At 34.9% G+C, this 24,037-nt stretch overlaps 1 protein-coding gene across 12 annotated transcripts in view; it reads left to right on the top strand.

Moving 5' to 3' along the window:
• PCM1 (pericentriolar material 1) overlaps positions 1-19,661 on the top strand; it is a 126,443-nt gene extending 106,782 nt beyond the window's left edge. For all 12 annotated transcript variants that reach the window (XM_037831208.1, XM_037831209.1, XM_037831210.1 and 9 more), the window contains 10 exons: positions 1,956-2,090; positions 4,263-4,460; positions 7,152-7,214; positions 7,485-7,620; positions 7,923-8,080; positions 12,920-12,995; positions 13,539-13,795; positions 15,833-15,925; positions 16,015-16,135; positions 17,638-19,661. In XM_037831208.1, the coding sequence (XP_037687136.1) occupies positions 1,956-2,090; positions 4,263-4,460; positions 7,152-7,214; positions 7,485-7,620; positions 7,923-8,080; positions 12,920-12,995; positions 13,539-13,795; positions 15,833-15,925; positions 16,015-16,135; positions 17,638-17,663 (1,263 nt within the window). In that variant the 3' untranslated portion in view covers positions 17,664-19,661. The remainder of the gene's footprint in view (positions 1-1,955; positions 2,091-4,262; positions 4,461-7,151; positions 7,215-7,484; positions 7,621-7,922; positions 8,081-12,919; positions 12,996-13,538; positions 13,796-15,832; positions 15,926-16,014; positions 16,136-17,637) is intronic.
• The last annotated feature ends 4,376 nt before the right edge of the window (positions 19,662-24,037 follow it).

Genomic DNA, 24,037 nt, shown 5'->3' with positions numbered 1-24,037 from the left:
TACCATTTTATGTCTGATTTCATGGCAAAATTAAGGAAGGTGGTACACTGTTCTGAATCCATTTGATGTTAAAACATTCAGTTCTTTAGCAAAGTAGAAATCACCTTAAGAACTTAAGCATTTAAAAAGTCATGAATTTAAATGATTTGGAATAATTTTTAAAGTAATCTTTCTTCAGTGTCTAAGATATTAGAAAATATTCATGGTGTTTTTGCTGGCTAAAGTCTCATGGCATGCACTTGATAAGTTGTCCATGTTGATCTCTTAGGAGCTACCAGAATTGCTAGAGATATCTAAAGCACGAGACTGATGGTGTCGTCTTCTTTAAAATTTAAATTGTTCCTTTTTGCTTCAGCTCTCTATGGAGCCCTAATTTAAGTGGTACCTGAAGTCCCTTATTCAGTTTAGCATTTCAAAAAGTTTCGGAGGCCAACAAAAGGAGTAGAACTAATTATCTGATTTTAACTGTTTTAAATATTATGTCTCATTTCACTTCAAATCTTAACTTTTTAATAGGACTATAAAACTTCTTTGTTAATGTCCTTATTATACCCAGTCATTCTCTCTTACCCTCTCTCTAGTAAGTCAAAGTTGGTTCTTCTCCCTAAGAGCAGTCCAGTTTACCTCCTCTAGTAGCACAACCTTGATTCATGTCCTTATCTTTTGCCTACAGTGTCTGTCATAATAGGCATGCAGTAAGTATTTGCTAAGCAAGATCACATTTAAACTCTTTTGCCTTCAAGAGGCTTCACCACTGGATCTGGCATACTTTCCCAACTTCATCTGTCACCACTGTCCATCTAGGCATATCTACTTCAAATTATTCAGTATTTCCCACACATGCCATTCCTTTTTCATATATCTGCCCTTTGTATAAATGGTCTAAAATATAAAATGCCTTTACTTTTTTCTGCCTGGCCAAAATATTGCTTCTTGAGAGAGATTTGTTGTTGCTACCATATTTCCTTGTAGCACCTAGTATGTGCTTCTTTCAGAGTATTTATTCAGCAAATTATGAGTGGCTCCTGTGAGCTAACCAGTGTGCCTTGTGATGAATAAGAAATAGTCTCGGCAATTAAAAATTACCATCTACCAGATAGCACATAGTTTGTACTTATTACTTATTTGCTTATCTGATTTCTCCATTAGTTTTTGACCCCCTTGAAAGCAGAGACCATTTCCTTTTTCTTTTTTTATTGCCTGTTAATAGCACTTATATGTTACATGAATTTTTAAAATGAGCTTAAGGCTAAGAAGGGACCTTAGACATTGTGTAGTTTTTCACCTCATTTTACACATTCGTATAGTTAAAAAAAAAAAAAAAAAAACTGACCTAATAAAGGTTTTATAAGTACTTGCCCAAGTAAGTTTAGTGGCAGAAGAGGGATTAGAACCTGATGATACTTAATATAGATGTTTCATGGACTTACCTCTTAAAGTTAACCATGTTTTGGATTATTTCATAGCTTGCACATGAAGAGAACATGTCTGGAGTGGCTTGTGAAGAAAGTTAGAACAGTGGTTCTCCACTGAGGGCTGTTTTGACCCTCAGTGGGTATTTGGTAATGTCTGGAGATGTGTTTAGTCAGCACACCTTGGGTGGGGGTGGAGTGCTCCTGTCATCGAGTTACGCAGTGTGCAGGTTACCATGAGTACTTAGATTGATAGACCCTGAGTTAGAAAATGCTAGAAAGGAAATTGGGTAGATGGCGAATATGGTTGTAAGAACATTAACTGAACTGGGAACAGGAAAAGACAGGCAAAGTGGAAACTGTAATGTGGGTACTCTTTAAGATACAGAAAGGAAATAATGAGAAAGTTTGGATCAACCTATTTCTTTTACTGGCTGTCATCTGCTATGGTGAGTCAAAATTGCTAAACATCTAATTATGTGTAGGGAGGAAGTTTTAAACAATAGGTAAGTTTATATCTTAACCAACATGAATTTTTCTCAGGAACACATGGATGAAGTATGCTCTTCTCAACTTTTAACTTCGGTAAGACGCATGGTTTTGACCCTTACCCAGCAAAATGATGAGAGCAAAGAGTTTGTAAAATTCTTCCATAAACAACTTGGAAGTATATTGCAGGTAAGAGTTTATACTTGCATGTTGGCAATTTTAACTTGCCAGTGTGCACCATCTGGTTGGAACTTTTTAGTTGTTGCCATTTTCTGGCATTACAGTTTATTTATTCAGGTAGATAGCCACTCTAGTATCCATTTGGGATGACAGTTTAATACTTTTTAGGTTATTCTTTTCCTTAATTAAGAAAAAAAAATGTTTCAGGACCCATGTCTTCATTTAACTTGATCATCTATAGGACCTATCTCAACTATTTTTTGGTTTTGATTTTTTTCCTACAATTGCTAAAGTAATGTTTGACAAAGCCTGGGAAAATTTAAAAGCTAGATACCAGCTGTTGTTTGCAGAGAAATTTTAGGCTGTAAGAATAACCTTAAATTATGTTAAAGTATTCTTAACTGGGGTGATTTTACCCCTCGCCTCTGCCCAGGAGACATTTAGCACTGTCTGGAGACATTTTAGTTGTCACAGTGTGAGGAGGTGGAGAAAGGCAAAAGCAGACAGTCATCTAGTGGGTAAAGGCCAGGGATGCTTCTGAACATCCTACAATGCACAGGACAGTCCCCCACAAAAAAAAAAAATGATTCAGCCCCAAATGTCAGTAGTGCTACGATTGAGAAACCCTGTGTTAAGGATACCGTACTTCCTCTATATAATAAACTCTACAGTTAAATTCACCCATATGTTTTCCCATTGAGATAGTTCAGTGATGCGTACTGTTGCTCCAAACTAGTAAGTACATTTTACTTTTCATATATATTACAGAATCTTCCTATAAATTTTTTTCTTGCTTCCTAGTATTCTGTTTAAATTGGTTATAGATACAGGATTATGACTTTGTCTTTTAACTGTTTTTAAATCCCTGGGTTTGATGCAGATTTCCATCACTGTAATTTTCCATTTTGTTGGTATTGAGACAAAAGCATAAATTTGATTGTAGTTTCCTCATTATCCTGTCCCTATTTAGTCTAATAATACTGATAACATAATTTATAAGTAGTATAAGACATCTGTGGAGATATTCATATAATCTTTAAAAATGTTAAGGATAACTTTTAGATATACATATTTGTCTAAATTTAACTAGTTAGCTTATTCCTTCAGAAAGAAATGACTCCATTTTAGAATCAAGCTGAAGGAAATTGCTTATAATTTAAATATCTTTTGCTTAATAAGATCCATGCGTACTTCCTCAGTTTTGTGTGCTACTAACATAATTGTGGGCAGATTCCAAAGCATTAATTTGGAAATAAGATTTTTTTTTTCCAAAGTCTAAGAAAATCTAACTGCTTTTTCTTTCACCCTTTCTTGATTTTTTTTCATAAGGGGAACTATATGACAAATAAAAGTCAATTCACACTAAATTAATAACCTGAGTATTGAAAAGTTTTCATTAGCTAGAGCTTAAATCTGCTTTTTTGCTCCCAAAACTTATTTGATGAATTTTTTTCACAAAGCATCCAGCACATGTACTTCTTTCTATGATTGTGCTAGATAAGGTAGTTTTGGGGGAGGTGAGGGGAACACCGACCTTCATAATTTATTTGCCAGTTCTCTAAACAGCATAGTCCATGTTTTTAGGAAGAAAGAGAAGCAGTTTCATAAAAATCGTATAGATTATAATATAGCAGCCTTGTTTGTTTGAGGATGCTATATTTCAACTTGGACAGAACTAAAACTGATTCTGAAAAAAATATTTTTCAATAGAATGATTGGTTGGCTTATATAAAGGAGAAACTTAAAAATACCAGTTTCCATTTAGAGGTGGTGGACTTTATATTTTCCTGTCTTTTATCACCTAGAACTTACTACTGTAATATATATGTATCTCTCTGTCTTGCCTGAGAACTCTTTGGGAGTTAGGAATCCCCTGTCTTAACTCATTTGGGTCTAGCATTTATATTAAGTAGGAACTAAACTTATGGATGACAATATTCTTTACCTCTCCTTTCGTATGCTTGTTAAAGCTGAACCAGTATGATTCCTACCTAGTAATATTCTTTAGTAATATTATCTTTCTTTAGTAGTGTTAGCCATGAGTTTTAAATTTTTCAATACTTAAAAGTAATAAAATTGTTCTTCTCAAGGTGAGTATTATAAAACTTAAACTTTTAAATCATCTGTGTGCTTCTACCCACAGTTGAAGTTTACTATAATATAATTATTATCTTTGAATAGGATTCACTGGCAAAATTTGCTGGCAGAAAACTGAAGGATTGTGGTGAGGATCTTCTTGTTGAAATATCTGAAGTGTTGTTTAATGAATTGGCTTTCTTTAAGCTCATGCAAGATTTGGATAATAATAGTGTAACTGTTAAACAGAGATGCAAAAGGAAAATAGAAGCAGCTGGAGTGATACAGTCTTACGCAAAAGAGGTAAGTGGCATTCATTTTGATATGCTAATTAAGCTAGCATATAATATTTTTTGGTCATTAATACTAAAATCATAGTTATTGTTATAGTATCAGTCAGATTATAAACAAGTACATATGTTAGTTACGTACTGAATCTCAGGAGTAGCAGCAGGAACACTGACAGGAATTCGTGCTGAATTTACATTTTCATATTCAATTCACATTATTGGCACTGTTATTGTCCACATTATTATACTTGACTTACTGCCTGTCAGGGCTACCGCCAACCCCTATAGATGCTTAAGGAATACTTATTACCCAGAGGTTACTCTCAGCGCACACACAGGCTTATTTACTAGCTGTCATTTTGGTTTCAAATCCCTGTAGTTTCTCATGTCCTGTGAAACTAGTCTTGATCACACATGAAGTTAGATGGGGTTTTTCTCCCCTCAATTTGAGGCATACGGGAAGGCTTTTTCTCTAGATCTGCAACCTTTTCTTGACTCTGAACTTAGGGAAAGCAGGCCAACTCTGAAAACAGAAAGCAATAACCCTCTTGCCTTACGTCTAAAGTAGATAGCGTCAAGCCATTTATTCATGCTTTCTATAATGCTTATATCTAGACAACAAATAAATACATTTCAGATAATTTCAGCCATTGCTAAGAGCTTTGAAGAAAATAAAACAGGATAATAGCTTAGCAGATGATCTGAAGGACTGAGATAGGCAGTCTCACAAGGCTCTTTGCGGGGTAAAATAGGAACTAAAATTTGAAAAACAGGAAGGAGCTAATCATAAAGATAAAGGGGATGAGCATTTCAGGCAAAGAGAATGGAAGTGCAAAGACCCTCAGGCAAGAATGAGAACTTTGGAGTTCAGAGAGAAGGCCAGGGTAGCAGGAATACGTTAAGTCAGCTGGTAAGAGTGTAGAGATGAGATCAGAGAAGTAGATGTTTTAGTTTGTTAAAGGTGCCAAAATGCACCAGAAATGGGTTGGGTTTTACAGTGTGGATTTATGCAACTTACAAGCTTACAGTTCTGAGGCCATGAAAATGTCCAAATCAAGGCATAAATAGGTGATGCTTTCTCTGCGAAGACTAGCTACTGGCGATCTTGAACTCCTCCTCCTCATGATGAGGCACATGGCAAGCATCTGCTGGTCTCTCCCTTCTCTTTTGGACTTCATTGCTTTCAGCTTCTTGCTTGCATATCTTTCTCTCTCAGCTTCTGTGTCCTTTTGTCTTCTGTCTCTTTTAGCTCCTCTTATAAATATTGCAGTAAGAGGATAAGACCCACCTGGGGCACACCTCAGCTGAAATAATCTAATCAAGAAGTCCCGCCCACAATAGGTCTACACCCGCAGGAATGAATTAACTTTAAAAACATGATCTTTTCTGGGGTACATAACAGCATCAAACCTTCACACTAGGTAAAGCGAAATCATAGGCCTTAGAAACTGTGGTAAGGACCTTATATAGTATTTTATTCTAAACATGATGGAAGCCATGGGAAAGTTTGAAATAGAGAGTGGCATAATCTGATTAAAAGATTTGTCTGAATACCATATTGAACCAGGATTGTAAAAGAATACAAATGCAACGGGGAGACCAGTTATAAGGCTGTGCCATAGTCCGGGTAAGAAATGATGTGTCTTAGATGTGGGTGTGCGGTAATAGATGTTGTTCTGGTTTGCTAAAGCTACCATTTTGCAAAACACCAGAAATGGATTGGCTTTTATAAAGGGGGGTTATTTGGTTACAAAGTTACAGTCTTAAGGCCATAAAGTGTCCAAGGTAAGGCATCAACAACAGGGTACCTTCACTAAGGGATAGCCGATGGTGTCTGAAAACCTGTTAGCTGGGAAGACACGTGGCTGGCATCTGGTTGCTCCCAGGTCGAGTTTCAAAATGGCGTTCTCCAAAATGTCAGTGTCAGCTTCCAACGGCCGTCTTCAAATGTATCTCTCAGCTGCAGCTCACATCAGGGGTCAACAACTCCAAGCATGTCTGAGCATCAGCATCAGACAGAGAAATGTCAGGTCTGTGTGGCTCTTTTTATATGGCTCCAGTGATTTGATTCAGACCCACCCTGAATGGGTGGGATAATACCTCCATGGAAATTATCCAATCAGAGGTCTTGCCCACAGTTGATTGAGTCACACCTCCATGGAGACAATCAATTGGTTCCAACCTAATTAACACTAATTCGTCTGCCCCCACACAAGATTGCATCAAAAAACATGGCATTTGGGGGGACATAATACATCCAAACCGGCACAGACACATTTAGATGGTTTGGCCAAGCCAGTAAGGCATTCTGTTGGTTTACATGTGAATGATAAGAATAAGCAAAGAATCAGGCTTATTCCCAGTTTTTTGGGTTGTGCATCTGGGTGAAAGATAGTGCCATTTACTGAGATTGAGAAGACAGAGAAAAAATGGGGTTTTGAGAGAGGAGAATAAAAATTTCTATTTTGGACTTGGTAAGCTTGAGAGGCCTCATATATCCAAGGAGATGTCAAGTAGGCAGTGTTGGATTTTGTTTTATTAATTTAAAAGATACAGATAAAATAGTCAAGTGTACATTTTAAGAAAACATTCAGCTCTTTAGATGATGGTCAAAAAAAGCAGCAGTTGTTATAGTCCACTGAATGACTTATGTGTATTGCTGAAGAGTTTCTCCTAAATTCTCTTTAAATTGGTTTACTTATAGGCCAAAAGGATTCTTGAAGGAGACCCTGGCTCACCTTCTGGAGAGATCGATGATGAAGACAAAGTATGTGCTAGTTAATTTGTGCCTAATAATGCTTTTGAAACGAAAGATTAAATAATGTAACAACTTTTACCTTAATGTTCAAAAGCAAAGTATATAATCAGATGTCTTTTCTTCTGATAAACCTTTTTCTTCTCTGAAAAACTAAACTGTCAAAAATGATTTTTTATTGCTTTATGAGATAATGACCATTATAATTTTTATGGTAGACTTACTATGTACCTTTTTAAAATGTTCTTTAGGAATTAATCACTCAAATTTATTTGTGGCTAGGACAAGGATGAGACGGAAACAGTTAAGCAGACTCAAGTATCTGAGGTGTGTGATGGTGAAGGTCCCAAAAATGTGAGATCTGATATTTCTGATCAAGAGGAAGATGAAGAAAGTGAAGGATGTCCCATGTCTATTAGTAAGTTTAAGGGCTTTGTACTAAGTTATTCATTACTTCTTTTTAGGTCACTTGTTGACACAATTTGGTGGGGTGTAATGAATACAGAATTTAGTATTAAACTAGAATTTGAATTCCAGAGGTATTACTTGTCTGTGTGACCCTGACTAAATTACAGGGTCTGCACCACAGTTTTCTAGAACTTTCATTTTTGAAGATTATAGATATTGTATGTAAAGCACCTGTTGCAACATAGGTGTCAATAATTGGTAGCTATTTTTAAGTGCTGAAATTTGCTAAAAATTGTGTGTCAATTAATTTAGACTTGTCTAAAGCTGAAACTCAGGCTTTGACTAATTATGGAAGTGGAGAAGATGAGAATGAGGATGAAGAAATAGAAGAATTTGAAGAGGGACCTGTAGATGTCCAGACTTCGCTTCAGGCTAACACTGAAACTACAGAAGAAAATGAACATGATCAGGTATTCCAGTGTAGATCAATATACCTTCCATCAGTCTTATTTTAACTACTGAAAGCAAGTCCTTCTTAAAGATACCAGCAGTTCTCTCTTGTTTTCGTGAATAGAAACCTTTAATATGCGTATTGAAATCTGAAACATTTCTTTTATATTCAGCAATATTAAATTTAAAGCTCTTCAGTCTTAAATTTTTGTAAGAAGTCTTCAAAATGATGAGATTGTTTTGGAAATTCTGCATTTTTAATTTATTTTTATATTTTTATCCTAGTCATACGTGGAAGTAGTTTTATAATTCAGATAGAACTAAGTGAGAGGCTCATAATAGCAACAACAAAATCATTCCCTTCCTCACCTCCAGTTCGTCCTGCCCCAGAGGCCATGCTTTGAACAATTTCTTCTGCTATTTATTTCTGAATAATATGCATATATTATAATACAAATATTTAAGACATTTGTTGACTTCTTACTATAGTAGATAAAGGTATTTAGGTCAGTTACACACCTGTTCCCCATATTCCATCCTCATTTAATTATATCTCTTTTGGTTATATTTATTATTTCTTTTGCTTTAATGTATTTAACCAAATATTTAGATTTTACCAAACTATATAAATATTACTTACTGCTGTGTCAAAGTAATTAGTATTAATTGTTTACCTTGTACAGTTTTCTACTGAACTTATTTATTGTCTGTTTTTCATTTGCTTAATTTTCTTTGAACATGTGCCCAAGTCACTGCCGTTCCCTTGATTAGCTGTATAAACCACCATGTGGAAGTTTCTACATGTACCAAATTTGTCCTTTTTCTTTCCCAGATAGCTTCCCCTTCCTGCTCCATTCTAGTCTTAGCTGTTGTCTAGACCTACTGAATAGCTATTTGCTTGGAAATTCCCTTTGATCTCTCTTAGATCCTTGTTTCCAGAATCCAATTTTTGTCTTTTTCTCTCTTGATTTATTGCCTCTTTTTTGTGGAGCACATCATCCAGTAATTCTGAGAAAGAAAGCATAAAAGATATATATTTTGACACTTCATATGTCTGAGAAAGCCATTTTCCTCAGATCTTTGAAGGCATTGCTTTATTTGTCTTTTTCATTTACAGTGCTATTGTTGAAAGCCCAGTGCTTTTTTTAATTCTCATGTTTTGCATGTATCTTTTTTCCTCTCTCTGATTTTTACCTCTGAAGCTGAAATTTTACAATGAAATACATCACTGCGGGTCTTCATTTCATTCACTGTGCTGGGTACTTGGTGGGTCTTTTTAGTCTCTCTCTTGTCATTAAGGCACTTTGGGTAAATTTTCTTGTTTTATTTTCTTTTTATATCTTCCCCACCATTTTCTCTTTTCTCCCCTTTTGCAATTGCTATTATAATTTAATTATAATCCTCAGGGATTGGTCTTCTAATTTTCTCCTCTTCCTTTTATTGTTGGATCTTTATCTTTCAGTTTTACTTTCTGGGAGATTTCCTTGATTATAACACTTGTATGAAATTATTTTTATTTCAACTATAATGGTCTTATTATCTAAGCACTTTTTCTTTTTTTCTGTAGCATGCTGTTATTTCATGGAAATAATATCTTATCTGCCAGGAGGCTTTCTTCAGAGCCTGGTGTTTGTAATAAAGAATGATAACACTAAAATGCTGATTGGGGTCCTTTGGGCTTCACTGCAGGGCACTTGAGTAGACAGCCAGCTTTTTTTTTTTTTTTTTTTTTAAACATGGATATATTTTGATAGTAGAACTGACAGGACTGCTAAGGTGCTGGGTATGGAAACCTAATGAAATCACCTTCAGTGAGGTGCTGAAGAGGTGCTGGGGTCTTGCAACATTTAAAGATATTCCAAACGAGTTGTGCAAGTTATATATTTACTCTTTTGTATTATAAAAATATTAACCATTAAAATAAAACATGCACATTCATATATTCTCTACAGTTATCTCATGTTCCCCAGTGGTTTTTGAACCATAAACTGATATGTTGGAATCAAACATTAACTAATGTAGATTTTATCTATCTGTGTACATACGTACTCAAATACAAACATGAAGGTTGGTAGTGCATATACTGAAATGGTAACAATACGCATTTCTTGGTGGCAGAATAATAGATTTATTTTCTTTGTGCTTTTAAAATTGTCTTCAATATATGTTTTACTTTTTTTTCTTTTCCATAGGTTTTGTTTCTTTTTTTTGTTTTCTTTTTTTTACTGTGAACTTTAACATATATTCATAACAGTGGTAACTTTCAAAGTACAATTTCACTGGTAGTTGGAAAGCATCTTTCAACGAATGTCATGGGTCACATTTCCACAACCTTAGCCATTTCCATTATTATAAAATATAACATGCATACAGGAAGGTGTCAGCTCTCAGTCTACAGCTCAATAAGCAGTTATATAGGTAATTTCAGAAATTGTTATGGAGTACAGTTCCATAGTCTCAGTCTCTTCCCTATCATGCAATACAGGGTATATACAGAAAGGGGAAGACCTTCAAGGCACAATTTAACAAACAGCTATAGAACAAATCCCAAAGGATGCTATAAGCTACAGTTCCACCATGGCATTTACCTCCTTCCAGCCCTTTCAACACCCAGCATCCAAAAAATATATAGATATAATTGTATAAAGTTTCAGTGTTCTTAGACCTTTGTTAGATCTTATCTTGTTTGTTGCTACTGTTTCCTCTCACTTAATCTCTTTTTCCATCTTCAGGGGTGTCTAGGCAGTGAGTACCCTCATTTGTTCATATTAAAGGGAGTGTTGACAGTATGGGAAAGGGGACTACATCCGATTGTTGATCTTAAAAGAGGCTGTTGCCTGTGGGTTTTAAGACTTGTCTGGTATAGAAACACTCTCGTGGGTTTAAGTTTCTGAAAGATAAAACTTAGTGAGTGAATCTTTTATAGAATCTCAGGTAGGGACTTAGGTATTTGTGAACTACTTTTGGTAAGGGTATGGCATACTGTGGCCATTTGGGATGTCCAGCTGGAGCTTACATAAGAGAAACCTCCAGGATAGTCTCTCGGCTCTATTTGGGATCTCTCAGCCACTGTGACTTCAGCTTGTTACCTTTCTTTTTTCCCCCTTTTGATCAAGTAGGCATTTTCAGTCCCTCGCTGCTAGGGCCGGGGTCATTCCTGGCCATCATGTCCCATGTCTCCAGGGAGATTCATTCCCCTGGGGGTCATGTCCCTTGTGGTGGGGAGGTTAATGAATTTATTTGCCAGGCTGGGCTTAGAGAGAGAAAGGCCACATCTGAGCAACAAAAGAGGTTTTCTGGAGGGGCCTCTTAGGCATAATTATAGGAGGGCTCAGCCTCCCGTTTACAACCCTAATATTCACAAGAGCAAGCCTGAAGTCAAGGGCTTGATTTATTAAGTAGTGGGTCCTAACTTCACTTAATCTATATTCTGTCCCAAGATAAATGGTCAGTTTCTTACGTTATCTTCACTTAGTTGTACAATCATCATCACTCTCAACTTGAAGCAATTATTATAACATAATACATCCCAGAGTTCTTATCATCTGCTAGTCAGCTTTTGATACAGACTTACAATGTCAGTATCTGTTGGTCTTTTCTTTGGGGTTGTTTAGTTTCTCTATATAGAAGGGATTTCCTGTCTCTTCCTGTATAGGGTATTTAAGCTTGGCTGCTGGTATTTTGGAGCTGAGGGTCCCACCATTCCACAGACTTGGACTAAATGTCTCTGTTTTCAGTACACCCTACTCGGTCTTCATTTGTACCTTCTGTCCCCCATCCTACCCATCAGGTCTGAGGCTCATTAATTAATTTTTTTTTTTTTTTTTTTTTTTTGGCTTTTATAAAGGGGGTTTATTTGGTTACACAGTTACAGTCTTAAGGCCATAAAGTGTCCAACAATCAGGTACCTTCACTGGAGGATGGCCAATGGTGTCCAGAAAACTTCTGTTAGATGGAAGGCACGTGGCTGATGTCTGCTCTAGAGTTCTGGTTTCAAGATGGCTTTCTCCCAGGATGTTCCTCTCTAAGCTGCAGTTCCTCAGAAATGTCACTCTTAGTTGCTCTTAGGGCGTTTTTCCTCTCTTAGCTTCTCTGGAGTAAAGTCTGCTTTCAAAGGCCCTCTCCAAAATGTCTCTCAACTGCAGCTCCTCTCTCAGTTCCTGTGCATTCTTCAAAGTGTCCTTCTTTGCTGTAGCTCCTCTTCAAAATGTCACTCACAGCTGCACTGAGTTTCTTCTGTTTGTCAGCTCATTTATATGGCTACAGTGATTTAATTTCGACCCACCCTGAATGGGTGGTCATTAATTAAATTTGTCCAAAATATAATCCTCCATTTTCCGTTCAGGTTGAGAGAGGAAACTGGTGTCCACCTTTTTCTTAAACGGCTTCAAAGAACCACCACCAAACCCCTGTTCATTACTGACTCCCCTATACTCTTTCCTTCCTAGAATCTGGTGATCTCAGCTTTTGTCCTGTCTCCCTGCTGGAGGCCCTTCGCTTTGTCCATCTTCTCCCTTTGGTCAGTTCCTCTTCATCCACTTAACATCTGCATATATTGTGCTTTAGAGTACAGGTGTGTTTTAGATTCCATTAAGATAGAGTCTTTAAAAAAAGTGGAATCTTTACACTTCTAGTTCTTTTTTTATTATTTTTAGTTGGTTTAGGAAGAAAAGTATACATATACTTAGCCATCTTGAAATTGCAACCCCATTCTCCCCCTTGAAACATTTTAAGATATTCTTAAATTTCTTTGTAAGAAGATCTCGAGATGGACAAAAACCACCCACAAGTAACCATCTCCCATATAGTCACCTTATATTTTTAGGCCCTGCTATTAAAGTATTTGTTTTCCCTTCTAGGTTCTACAGCATGACTTTGAGAAAACAGCAGAGAGCAAAAATGACTTATCAGAAGAAGAATCCACTACTAATAAAGGTAAAAAGTCTAGATAGGTGTTCAATTTTAAGAAGGCTTAAAAACAAAGAAATCTAAATTTTTAGCTAATGTTCGTGTGAAGATATTTTGGATTTGATGTATGCCTTTTTCCTCCCCCTCAGTCCTTTGTGGAATACTTAGCAGGGTTTTTTGTTTTGTTCTATTTTGTTTTTCTGTGAATATATATTATGTGAAAGTAAACAGGTATTGAACCACACAGGAAAATTCTGGAAGAAAGGCATCCTTAGATACAAATGTGGAAGGTTATTTTTAAAAATTACCCATTCCTGGGCTCTATACCTAAAAATCCTGATTCATTAGAAATAGAATGGATTTCAGGAATCTTATTTTTAAGCATCCCCAGATGAATCTGATCAACTAGATTTAGGAACCATTGCTCTGGAAAAATTGTTGCCTTTTCTTTTGAGTCTTACATGTCATGATTACTCTAATTCATCCAGATTGTTTTCATCTGGTATGGTATAGAGTAAAATTGAACAACTGCAGCATTACACTAATGTTAAGACTTTCTTTTCATGACAGATGACCAAGACAGCTTACCTGTGAAACCCTGTTACCTAAATATCTTGGAAAATGAAGAACCTTTAAATAGTGCTGCCCATAAGGACTCACTTACTACCATTGATTCATCTGAACAGCCTAACCCTTTGCCGTTACCTTTAACTGAAATTGAGTCCTTAGTGCCTCGAGTCAAAGAAGTTAAATCTGCTCAGGAAACTCCTGAAAGCTCCCTGGCTGGAAGTCCTGATACTGAATCACCTGTGTTAGTGAATGCCTATGTATGTATCATTTACATTTCCAAATATTTTTGCTTTCTATTTCTGTGCATATTTTCTCATTGCAAGGTTAACACTGTTAGCATTTAAACAAACCTTTGCTTTAGGTTTAGGTTTAGAAACTGTTGGAAGCATTTTTTATTTCTTATGCAAGCTTATTTTGAACTTGAGCAGAAGAGTATAGTGAATTAAAATGGCCATCTCAAAACCAAAAGCTGTTCAACTTTTTACAGTTTTGGGAAACAGAGATCTGAGTTTTAGGCAATAACCTTAAGAGTTCATTTCCAGCTCAGATTCATCTGAAGTGATATACAAGTGTTACATATGAATCATCAGTAATCTCTTAACACTACCCATGCATTGCTTCTCAACTATTTAGAACATTTCATAAATCTTTGACAAACTGAAAAGTATACATTTTTTTTTAAAATCTTCATTTTATTGAGATATATTCATATACCACGCAGTCATACAAAACAAATCGTACTTTCGATTGTTCACAGTACCATTACATAGTTGTACATTCATCACCCAAATCAATCCCTGACACCTTCATTAGCACACACACAAGAATAACAAGAATAATAATTAGAGTGAAAAAGAGCAATTGAAGTAAAAAAGAACACTGGGTACCTTTGTCTGTTTGTTTCCTTCCCCTATTTTTCTACTCATCCATCCATAAACTAGACAAAGTGGAGTGTGGTCCTTATGGCTTTCCCAATCCCCTTGTCACCCCTCATAAGCTACATTTTTATACAACTGTCTTCGAGATTCATGGGTTCTGGGTTGTAGTTTGATAGTTTCAGGTATCCACCACCAGCTACCCCAATTCTTTAGAACCTAAAAAGGGTTGTCTAAAGTGTGCGTAAGAGTGCCCACCAGAGTGACCTCTCGGCTCCTTTTGGATTCTCTCTGCCACTGAAGCTTATTTCATTTCCTTTCACATCCCCCTTTTGGTCAAGAAGATGTTCTCCGTCCCACGATGCCGGGTCTACATTCCTCCCCGGGAGTCATATTCCACGTTGCCAGGGAGATTCACTCCCCTGGGTGTCTGATCCCACGTAGGGGGGAGGGCAGTGATTTCACCTGAAAAGTATACATTTTGAATGTGAAGTAAAACAGTTTGATAGCAAGAGTCCTTATTATCTCTGTACATTGAATGACAGGAAAATATGCTAGGAAATCTGCAGTTATGTTAATAGGTTATTTTTTGGAATCTTGGGTTGTATGTGTTTCATATTCTTTGTCTTGTCAGCAAAAAGGAAGAGATTTATAACATAGCATCTGCGCCAAGATCCAAGGAATGTGCTTCACATATTTCTTTGAATTAACATCAGTTCCCTTCTTAAAGATATATTTACAACTATGGCTTCACATTTTCTCAGGAAGGGGGCTTATATTATTTCCAGAACATCATTAGAAAGAGTAATTCTTTTAACTGTTTTGTTTGCCTCATTTCTAATAAAATTAATATGCTTAGAACTTGGAAAGAACCTGCTAGATTTATTCTTATTGTTTGATTGATTAGATTAGAGATTGATAGAGTTACTGTAGGAGATCTTCAATTGTAAAAGCAATTCAAAGTATAGAAGAACCCAGTTTTGAGGTGATTACAAAAATGAGTTACTAAATTCATAACTCATCTTTCTATTTGAGCCTCAGTAGAGTTGATATTGAAAACTTTATAAATGTTTACTCATATTCTGCTGTATACTGCTCTCTGATGCATTCTTTAAACATATTGAAAAACAAAAGTTGTTTTTATAATTATTTTGACCCTCAGTGTTTCTTCCTTTAAACTGCATGGGTTAAATCATCTTTTAAAAAATAAAAGCCAAATGTAAAAAAAAAGCTCAGCAGTACATATCGAGTTCACAAGTTACGCTTATTGTGAACTCAAGATTTTTGTTTTATTGTAGAGTTGAGTATAGAAGAAAACCAAATAAGATAGAATTACTGACTTATATCTGTATGTCAGAACCCACTTTATCGTTGCATGGATGACTTTGTTATATAGCTGGAGATTTGTTTCTCTCACAGGAAGCAGAATCTGGTAACATAAGTCAAAAATCTGATGAAGAAGACTTTGTGAAAGTTGAAGATTTACCACTTAAACTGACAATATACTCAGAGGTATTTGGCTCTCTTTTCCTTAATTATATTTCTCATGTAATAAATATTGTTAAGATAAATGATTTTTATTTTTTATTTTCATTCCAAAGGCAGACCTAAGGAAGAAAATGGTAGAGGAAGAACAGAATAATCATTTATGTGGTGAAATGTTATGTGAAATGAGACAGAATGAAGAATTAGCTGGGAATTCTCAGACACTCAAAGAACCTGGTAAGAGTTATAAAATTTAATCTTATTATATTGAAAAATTGTTAATATCGATACCCTAGTTTTCTTTTTAAATATGTTGCTATTTATTAGTACCTGCAAGACTTAAACCAAATTTTGGAAAGGAAGCAGACTTCTATAAAAATTTTAGTTCAGTTGCCTAATTTCTAAAATGATAATATCAGGTAATTTTTTCTGTTTTTAAAATCTTCAGTTTTGGCAAAGTCATATGTGTACATGGTTTAAGAAAAAAAGATACACAAGAGTCAACGAGAAATAGTAAGATCCCAGTTCTTCTAATTAATAGTTTTTAGTTCTTCAGGAGGAGACCTGTATAACTCTAAGTAATACTGTTATAATTTTCCCTAGTAAATAAAATTCAGATAATACTGCTTGTGTTTCCTATGAAAAATGAGTATTTAGATCGCCTCCTTTTTCAGTGTCCATATTATTTTTTGATTTTCTGTTTGTTTCCTTTGTTATTTTAAATATATTCCTTTCTATAGTTCCTTCAGTTTTGGTTATTAGTCCCTCTTTCTCCTTCCTCCCTTTCTGCTGCCATCTTTGTTTAGTTTTACCTCTTTTTTTTTTTTTTTTTTTTTTTTAAAATTATTAAGGCTATTAAACTTAAGCATTCTGTTTTTGTTGCTATGGTTATTTAATCATCTCTAGTTTATCTGAGGATGATTCTGTATAAATATCATTTATATATTCATTGCAGAGCCAAATAATAGTACCAGATTTCCTTCTTTGTGGGTCTAATAGCACAACCCCTGGGCCACTCAGAGGAGAATATTTCTGGTATCAAGGTCAAAGGATTTTCTTTTTGTTATACCCCACGAATTGTTTAAACTCAATAATGTACTTTGTTTTTATTTTTCCTGGAAACAAGGTGAAGAGAAGGGCAGACCTTTCAGATATCAACTCATTGGTTAATTTCCCACTTTTCAGTCCAGTTTCTTATTCCTGCCCTTTGTGGTATCTGACAACTTTGAACCTATCCCCTCTCCTGCTTTGCCTGTTGGAATAAGGTGCCCATCTCAACTACTGCATCTCATAGTTTTTCTAGACTGCAGCTTCCTCTGCTCTGCTCAGTTCCTGTGTGTTTCCATCTGCTTTGAGTCTTCTGGGAATTTGTTGCTGTCTCCTGTTTCCTGATCTCTCAAACCTGTCTTCTCTTTTTTGGTCTGAGTTAATTCATTTGTGTACTTATTTTTCTTTTTTCCAGTTGGATTTTTTTTTTTTTTTTTTTTTTTTTGAGGGACAGGAAGTATGTGCTCAGTCTGCCTTCTTGAAATAGAATCCTTCATCTTTTCTTTTTTAAACTTCTCCTGTAACACTGTTTTTAAGGAATTATTTTAGCAAACTAAAATAGGATTTTTTTTTAGTAGCCTTATATTTAAAAGTAAAAGCTTTATTTGAAGAGAACCATATTAAAGTTAATCCTAGTACATAATGTCTTAATTCACTAATTATAAGGTATTAATTATTATTCTGTGTTTCAGAAACAGTGGGAGCCCAAAGTATATGACACGTCTTCAGAAGTTCATCTAACTCTTCACATTGCATATGTGAAAATGACACTAAATAAACATCTGTTTTGATCTATATAAAAATGTAAATTAGTTTGACACTGCATTTTTGATAGGTGTGCTAATTTCTGCCCATGGCAGTTTAAAACATCAGAAACTGAATTCTGTACAGATTCAAGCCTTGATACACAGTGTTGTGGGTTTTTTTTTTCCTTCTTTTTTATTCTTTTTTCACCCATTGTGATGTTTGGTAACATTAAATTTAAAATATAGTTTTAAATAAATTTTGGACTTGTCTGTAAAATATCTTTTTTGGAAATTATGTTGAATTCTATACAGCAAGTCACTGTTCTATGTAATTAGGCTGTTCAGAAAAGAGTAATGGTTAAGAGTTAGAGAAATCTGCTATTTATTATAAAGCCCAGCCACTGATCTTTTTCATTAGGCCAGGCTTTCAAATAATGCCATTGTTGCTGCTATTGGGTCTAATATTCTTTTAGATACCTGCATGTCCTATTCCTGTACAAGAATACGGCAGGCTAAAAAGGTATCCAATAGGTATTTGTGAACTTATTGTAGAATATATATTAATATTCCATTCTAATTGGGTAATGAGTTTAGAACATATCCTTAGTACCTAGATCTTATATAATTATCTATTAGGTAAGTCTTTTCCCGAATTTCAATTCCTATTTATGTTGCCTTGGTTTTAAGTGGAAAAAAAACAAAACAAAAACACAACACTCAATATAATTAGTAAGTGTTTATGCACAGACAAATAACATTGTGATTAATTTTAAATGAACAAACTCTTTCAAGTAGCTATTAATAGAACTAAATATACATACCAGAACAGTAAGGTTCTTATGCCTTCAGACAAACTTGCCTTTTGAGATGATAGTTTAATACCAAAACATCGCAGTTGCTTGGTATGTAGTGAGAGCTACATTTGCAGATGAAATATTGAGTAAAGAAAATCTATGTAACAGCTTCATCACTGAGTAAATCAGCTTTTAAAAGATGATTTACCTTCACACCCAAACTTAGCATATACCCAGTAAGACTCCATAGATCCCTTTAACAATAAATAAACCTTATAGGATCTTCCTTGAATACAATGTGAAGAATTAGTTCCAAGTAGTCTTGTAAATTTTGTTAACAATTGACTGAAATATACCCCATGGGGAAAGGACTTGGTTAGCATTCCTTTAAAACTCTTGCTCGATAACCTCAGTGTAAAACTAGAATGTCCAATCGGGAAATAATTAAACAAGGATTTTCCTATGAGGACATTTTTGTATTACTCATTAATTTAAATTATGTAAGCTTTAACACTAACTTTAATAAAACCTGTTCTTCAGAAGACTACCATTCCAGAATCAGGAATTCTCATCCAATTGGCCTTACTTCAGGGAAATTGGAAACAATACATTATATATATACTCACATTCTGTATTTGTTTTCTAGACTAAACAGGAAGGGGAAAACTGGCTTTTGATACTCAAGCGAAACATTACACATTGCAATATTACATATTGCGGCTGTCTCTCTGCATGCATGTTAAGGGTGGACACAGTGGAAGACTTGTGCTTATTCTTAGTTTTTACTGTAGAACATAAGAACCTTATCAAACTTGCTTATTTGAATTGAGTTATAGCTGCTTTTATCTAGTCTGTTGTTTTCCTGTTTTAGTTGATAAAAATTTTAAAATACCTACAGCTTGAAAGCAAATAACTTATAAACATGTTTTCCATAACCATTGCTTGAAGTGTTAGGTATTAAATATTCATTTGTTTGTCTTAATTTTTTAAGTTGAAAATTTGGTTAGAGGTAGAGGGAGAAAAGGTCAAAATGAGTGAGAGAGAACTCTGTGCAGGCTGAGATAATGCCTAAAATAATGAGCTGGCCAGACTGTGTAGGTACTCTTTGTATTTTGTAACATTCACCTTGAATAAACTGCTTTTTCACTGTTAATAAATGTATATCCTACATACCAACCCTGAATTGCATTTTCATTTGACTTGACATACACAATCATGCTTTAGAATTTATTCCAGAACTGTGGCTTCGTTGACAGTTTTAAATGTTTGGGGTTTTTTAGAAATCAAGACATGAAAAATGACATATTTACTAGCCAAAGAGAAGAGTTACTAAACTTGATCATTTTTTTCTACAGTGCACATAGGCTTTAGTATTATTTCTTAGTTGTATGTATTTTATATACAGTGTAGAGAATGTTCTATTTAAACAAAAATAGATTGGCATGTTTCTTGTTTCTTGCCCAACTTTAATGTAAACAGCTCGTTCTTCATCTGTTAATGGGATGTTAGTTCTACATTTCACTTATTTCCCTCTACAAATAGGTTTGCTCAGTCACCTTGACTAGAAGACCCAACATTTCCTGTTCTTGTTGTGCAGCTAATTGTTACTTTAATGTTCTCTGTCTTTAGATGTATGGTTTCTTCTTCAGATTCACTGGTATCACTGGCTGGCTTATTTTCTGTTAAAGAACAGAGAGCTCCCTGTGCCTGCAACTGAGTTTGAAATACATATTTTGAAATTCTGTCATGCATTTCATCTTCACATGCGTAGATGTATCTATAGCAGAAGAAACTTGGGCTAGCAATTTACAGAGAGCTGTTAATTTGGTTATTCGAAAAACTAATCACAGTATAAAGTTTCAGTGCAACAAAATTCTTTTATTTCTTTCTTGTGTACTTAATGTATTTATTGCAATAAGACTTTTCTTAAGTGTAGTTATCCCCTATATATCTATATAGCAAATTACATATGTGATTAATTTTAATGTATACTTGTAAATATTAAGTTATTTGACATACGCAACTATTTTACTTGAAATCCCTACCTTTAATGACTATATATTTCCCAGAGTATAACTACATGCTTAAAGCAATTCTATTAATCAAATAATATCATGAAAAAACTTTAAAAAATATAAGACAGTATACCAATTCACAGTAGTAGTATTCAGCATTTTTATTAAACCTCACTTTTAGTGAGACTGTAGACACATACATTTAGGGTTCCTTCCCATCCTTTCCCTATTTTAAAAAATTTCACTCACCAACTTGACCTTCATTTGTTGCTTCACAGTTGTAGTCAGTATTTTCTTAGACTGGGTGTAGGATGGATTGTTACAGCAAATGAATAGTGTTCATGAAAATTGCTTTGAATATAAGTACTATACAAATGGAAGGTATGTATCATTTATATATCCATATTGGAGAAGGTACAGGAAAGAAGGGCTAAAATTTTCCTCAAAATTATTAAGTTGGTAGTTGTGAGGTTTGCTTACTTTTCAGTGTTTTAAGCAATATATCTTTAATCTTTTCTCAAGGCAGAGGTTTAAACACTGACTGTCTGCCAATGTACCTATGGTTGCATCCTTATTTTTTTTTTTTTTTTTTTTAAACTTAAACATTCTTTGCTAACATTTCCTGGCTCTTTATTCTTTGTAAGTTTCCTCTTCTTTACGTAGGCCTGCACATTCCATAGAGTCCACATTATAAAATCTGAGACATGCAGTTTTCCTACAGTGTTGATTTCACGTTCCAGATCTCTTCCATTTCCTTTTCTCTCTCCTTTCCATTCCATCACTCTTAGGGTATACCCCCACACAAAGTTTTAAGACAGAGGTAGAGTAAGTTTTGAAGTTATAATATTAGTATTTCAAAATAGCTATTTGGATTATAATTTTGAAATTTACCTTGGATTATATCACGTGATTGTGCCTTCTTTTTCTTTTTCTCCTCCCTGATTTTATATTCCACGAACGACAGTTGTCACATTTAGATTATACAGATTCACAATAGGTTAATACTTTTTTTCTGGGCCATCATTGAATTATTTTGTATTTGAGTATAATTTCTGGTAATAGAAAAATAAGGCATATTTCATGATGTAAATGTTTTCTAACTCAAGAAACTTACATGTTAATTTTCCATTTATTTCATATGATTTTGAAATTTATTTTCTGGTAGTCTCAGTGGTCGGTCAGTCAGATTTTCATGTAGAAAATCTTATACCCTCCAAGAGATTGTCAGGATTCAAAACGTCAGTTTATACAACATCATAGTATAGTTCATCTCTTTTTCTTCCATCGGTATTAGCAATCATTTTAATACATTAGAACTCTTGTTCTTTAGCCTAAAATTGGACAGTATTATAATAAAGTGACAGATAGGATTACTATGACATTTGGAAACAACTCATAAAAACATACTGATAAAATTATTTAACCCACTGTGTTCCTCATTTTCCTGGTATTTACATTATATCAATGATAACTTGACATGTTTTGAAGAAACATTTATGATGAGAATTAAAAATTGAAATCTGTTAATAAGTGTTACACAAATAATGATCAATTATTTAAACCCCAGCGAACAAGAAAGTGTTGAAAAATTAGTCTCCATTTGTTTCATGACAGGATTGAGATTAAATGACAAGGAAGAGCACCCTCATGATTTAGAAGCTTCTGGCCTTATCCCTTGTCATGGTGACACTGGCTGAAAAAAATGTGGACTTCCGTATTGTTAGTCAGTAGAAGTCTTCCTTGTTGGACATGTTCCAAACCATACTCCACTGCATGTAATACTATAGATTAACACGCTTTCTTTCCACTCTCTATAGGCTCTGTGAAACCAAAGTCAACTATGATAGTCCCTTCCCCAACTGTAAATATAATATAAACAACTAAATGATGTTTTAAATTACCCTTTCAACCATGAAATTAATATTTCTGTAGGGTGAAACTCAAAAAACTCATGGAAGAATATTAAGATTCAGATAATAGTTAAGCATTAGCATGCCTCAGGACTTACTAGATCTCTCCATTATACTTTTATTGCTTGGTGATCTCATCTGTCTTATGATTTGAAATATCTATATTCTGCCAATTCCCAATATATCTCTCTAGCCAACCTTCCCTTCCCTCTACCCAGTGCTCAAATTCCAGGTTCCCATTTGGATGTCTGTTGGGTTTCTCACATCTAGTATGTCTAAAACTGAGCTCATTGCCCCAAATCTTATTTTCTGTAGTGTCAGAAAATGGATGAAATTGTATCCTTCTACTTTCTTAGGCCAAAAATCTTGAAATAATCTGTTGTTCATCTCTCTTTCCCAACCTCACATCCAGTCCTTCAGTAGATCTGGTCATCTCTACCTGTAAAAAATAACTAGAATCCAACCAATTCTCACTGCCCCTTAAACTACCACCTTTTCATTCATGCCATCCTCATCTCTTGCCTCGTAATGGGCCTACCCATTTCCTTCCTTGGCTTTCCATAATAGAGTCGTCACAGTAACCAGAGTGATTCTATTCAGATGATGTCATTAGCTTCCTATTTCATTCTAGGGAAAAGCAAAAAGCCTTTACAAGGCACAAAATAACCAGTTCCATACCTCTACCTCTTTTCTCATTTTCCCCATTATTCACTCAGCTTCTGTCCCACTTCTTTACTATTTCTCAGACATGCCAGGCACCCTCCCACTGCAGGGCCTTTGCATTTGCTGTTCCTTCTACCTAGAATGCTCTTTTCTCAGGTACTTTTATGGCTCAGTCGCTCACTTCCTTCAGATCTTAATTCAAATGTCACTTTTAGTGAGGTCTTCTCTACCTGAAAATTAGGTACTTAAATGTGGATCTCCCTACAAATTAATTTTATCCCCTTGGCACTGGTTTATTTTTCTCCTTATTATCACCAGTTAAAACTTATGTATTTTATTTGTCTTATTGTCTGTCTCCTCTCTGCCTCCCAATTAGAATGTAAGCTCCATGAGGGCAAGAGTTTCCTCTGCTTTGTTCACGGCAATATCTTTAGCCTTTAACATGGTTACATCTGTAAACAGAGTTCATTATCTATTAAATAAATGAGTAAATTCCCTGAGTATTCCAAAGAGATTCGAGTTTTTCATTATGTTTTACTAAAACAGGTCAGACTTCTCAATGAGTTATGACAGATGGATTTTTCTCCACCTCAGCAGTTATAGCAGGAACGGTGGAATATATTCCTGTAATAGTATACTTCAGACAGAAAAATTCCAGCTAAGGAAGAATACAGACATTACTTTTCAAGTTTGCTAATCAATCAGGTTGATTGATGTGATCAAAACTAACATGGAATTTAGGATGAATTCAATGATACGAAATAAACAAATTAGAAACTAATTGAAAGACCTTTCAAAAACCAGGTTTTTACCCAGTTTTGTAAGTATCTACTAAGGGTTTCAGGAAAGAGATCCCCACCCCCATTATTTTTTAGGACATTGTTTTATCACCACTATTGACTTATTAGCTGTACTTAGTTAATTTTAGTGGTTGCTCAAGAATATACAATACTCATCTTTGGCT

Source organism: Choloepus didactylus, chromosome 3, assembly GCF_015220235.1.
Source record: "Choloepus didactylus isolate mChoDid1 chromosome 3, mChoDid1.pri, whole genome shotgun sequence".
NCBI lineage: Eukaryota > Metazoa > Chordata > Mammalia > Pilosa > Megalonychidae > Choloepus > Choloepus didactylus.
The sequence above is the reverse complement of the archived record's forward strand: the minus strand, read 5'-3'. Positions and strand labels throughout refer to the sequence as shown.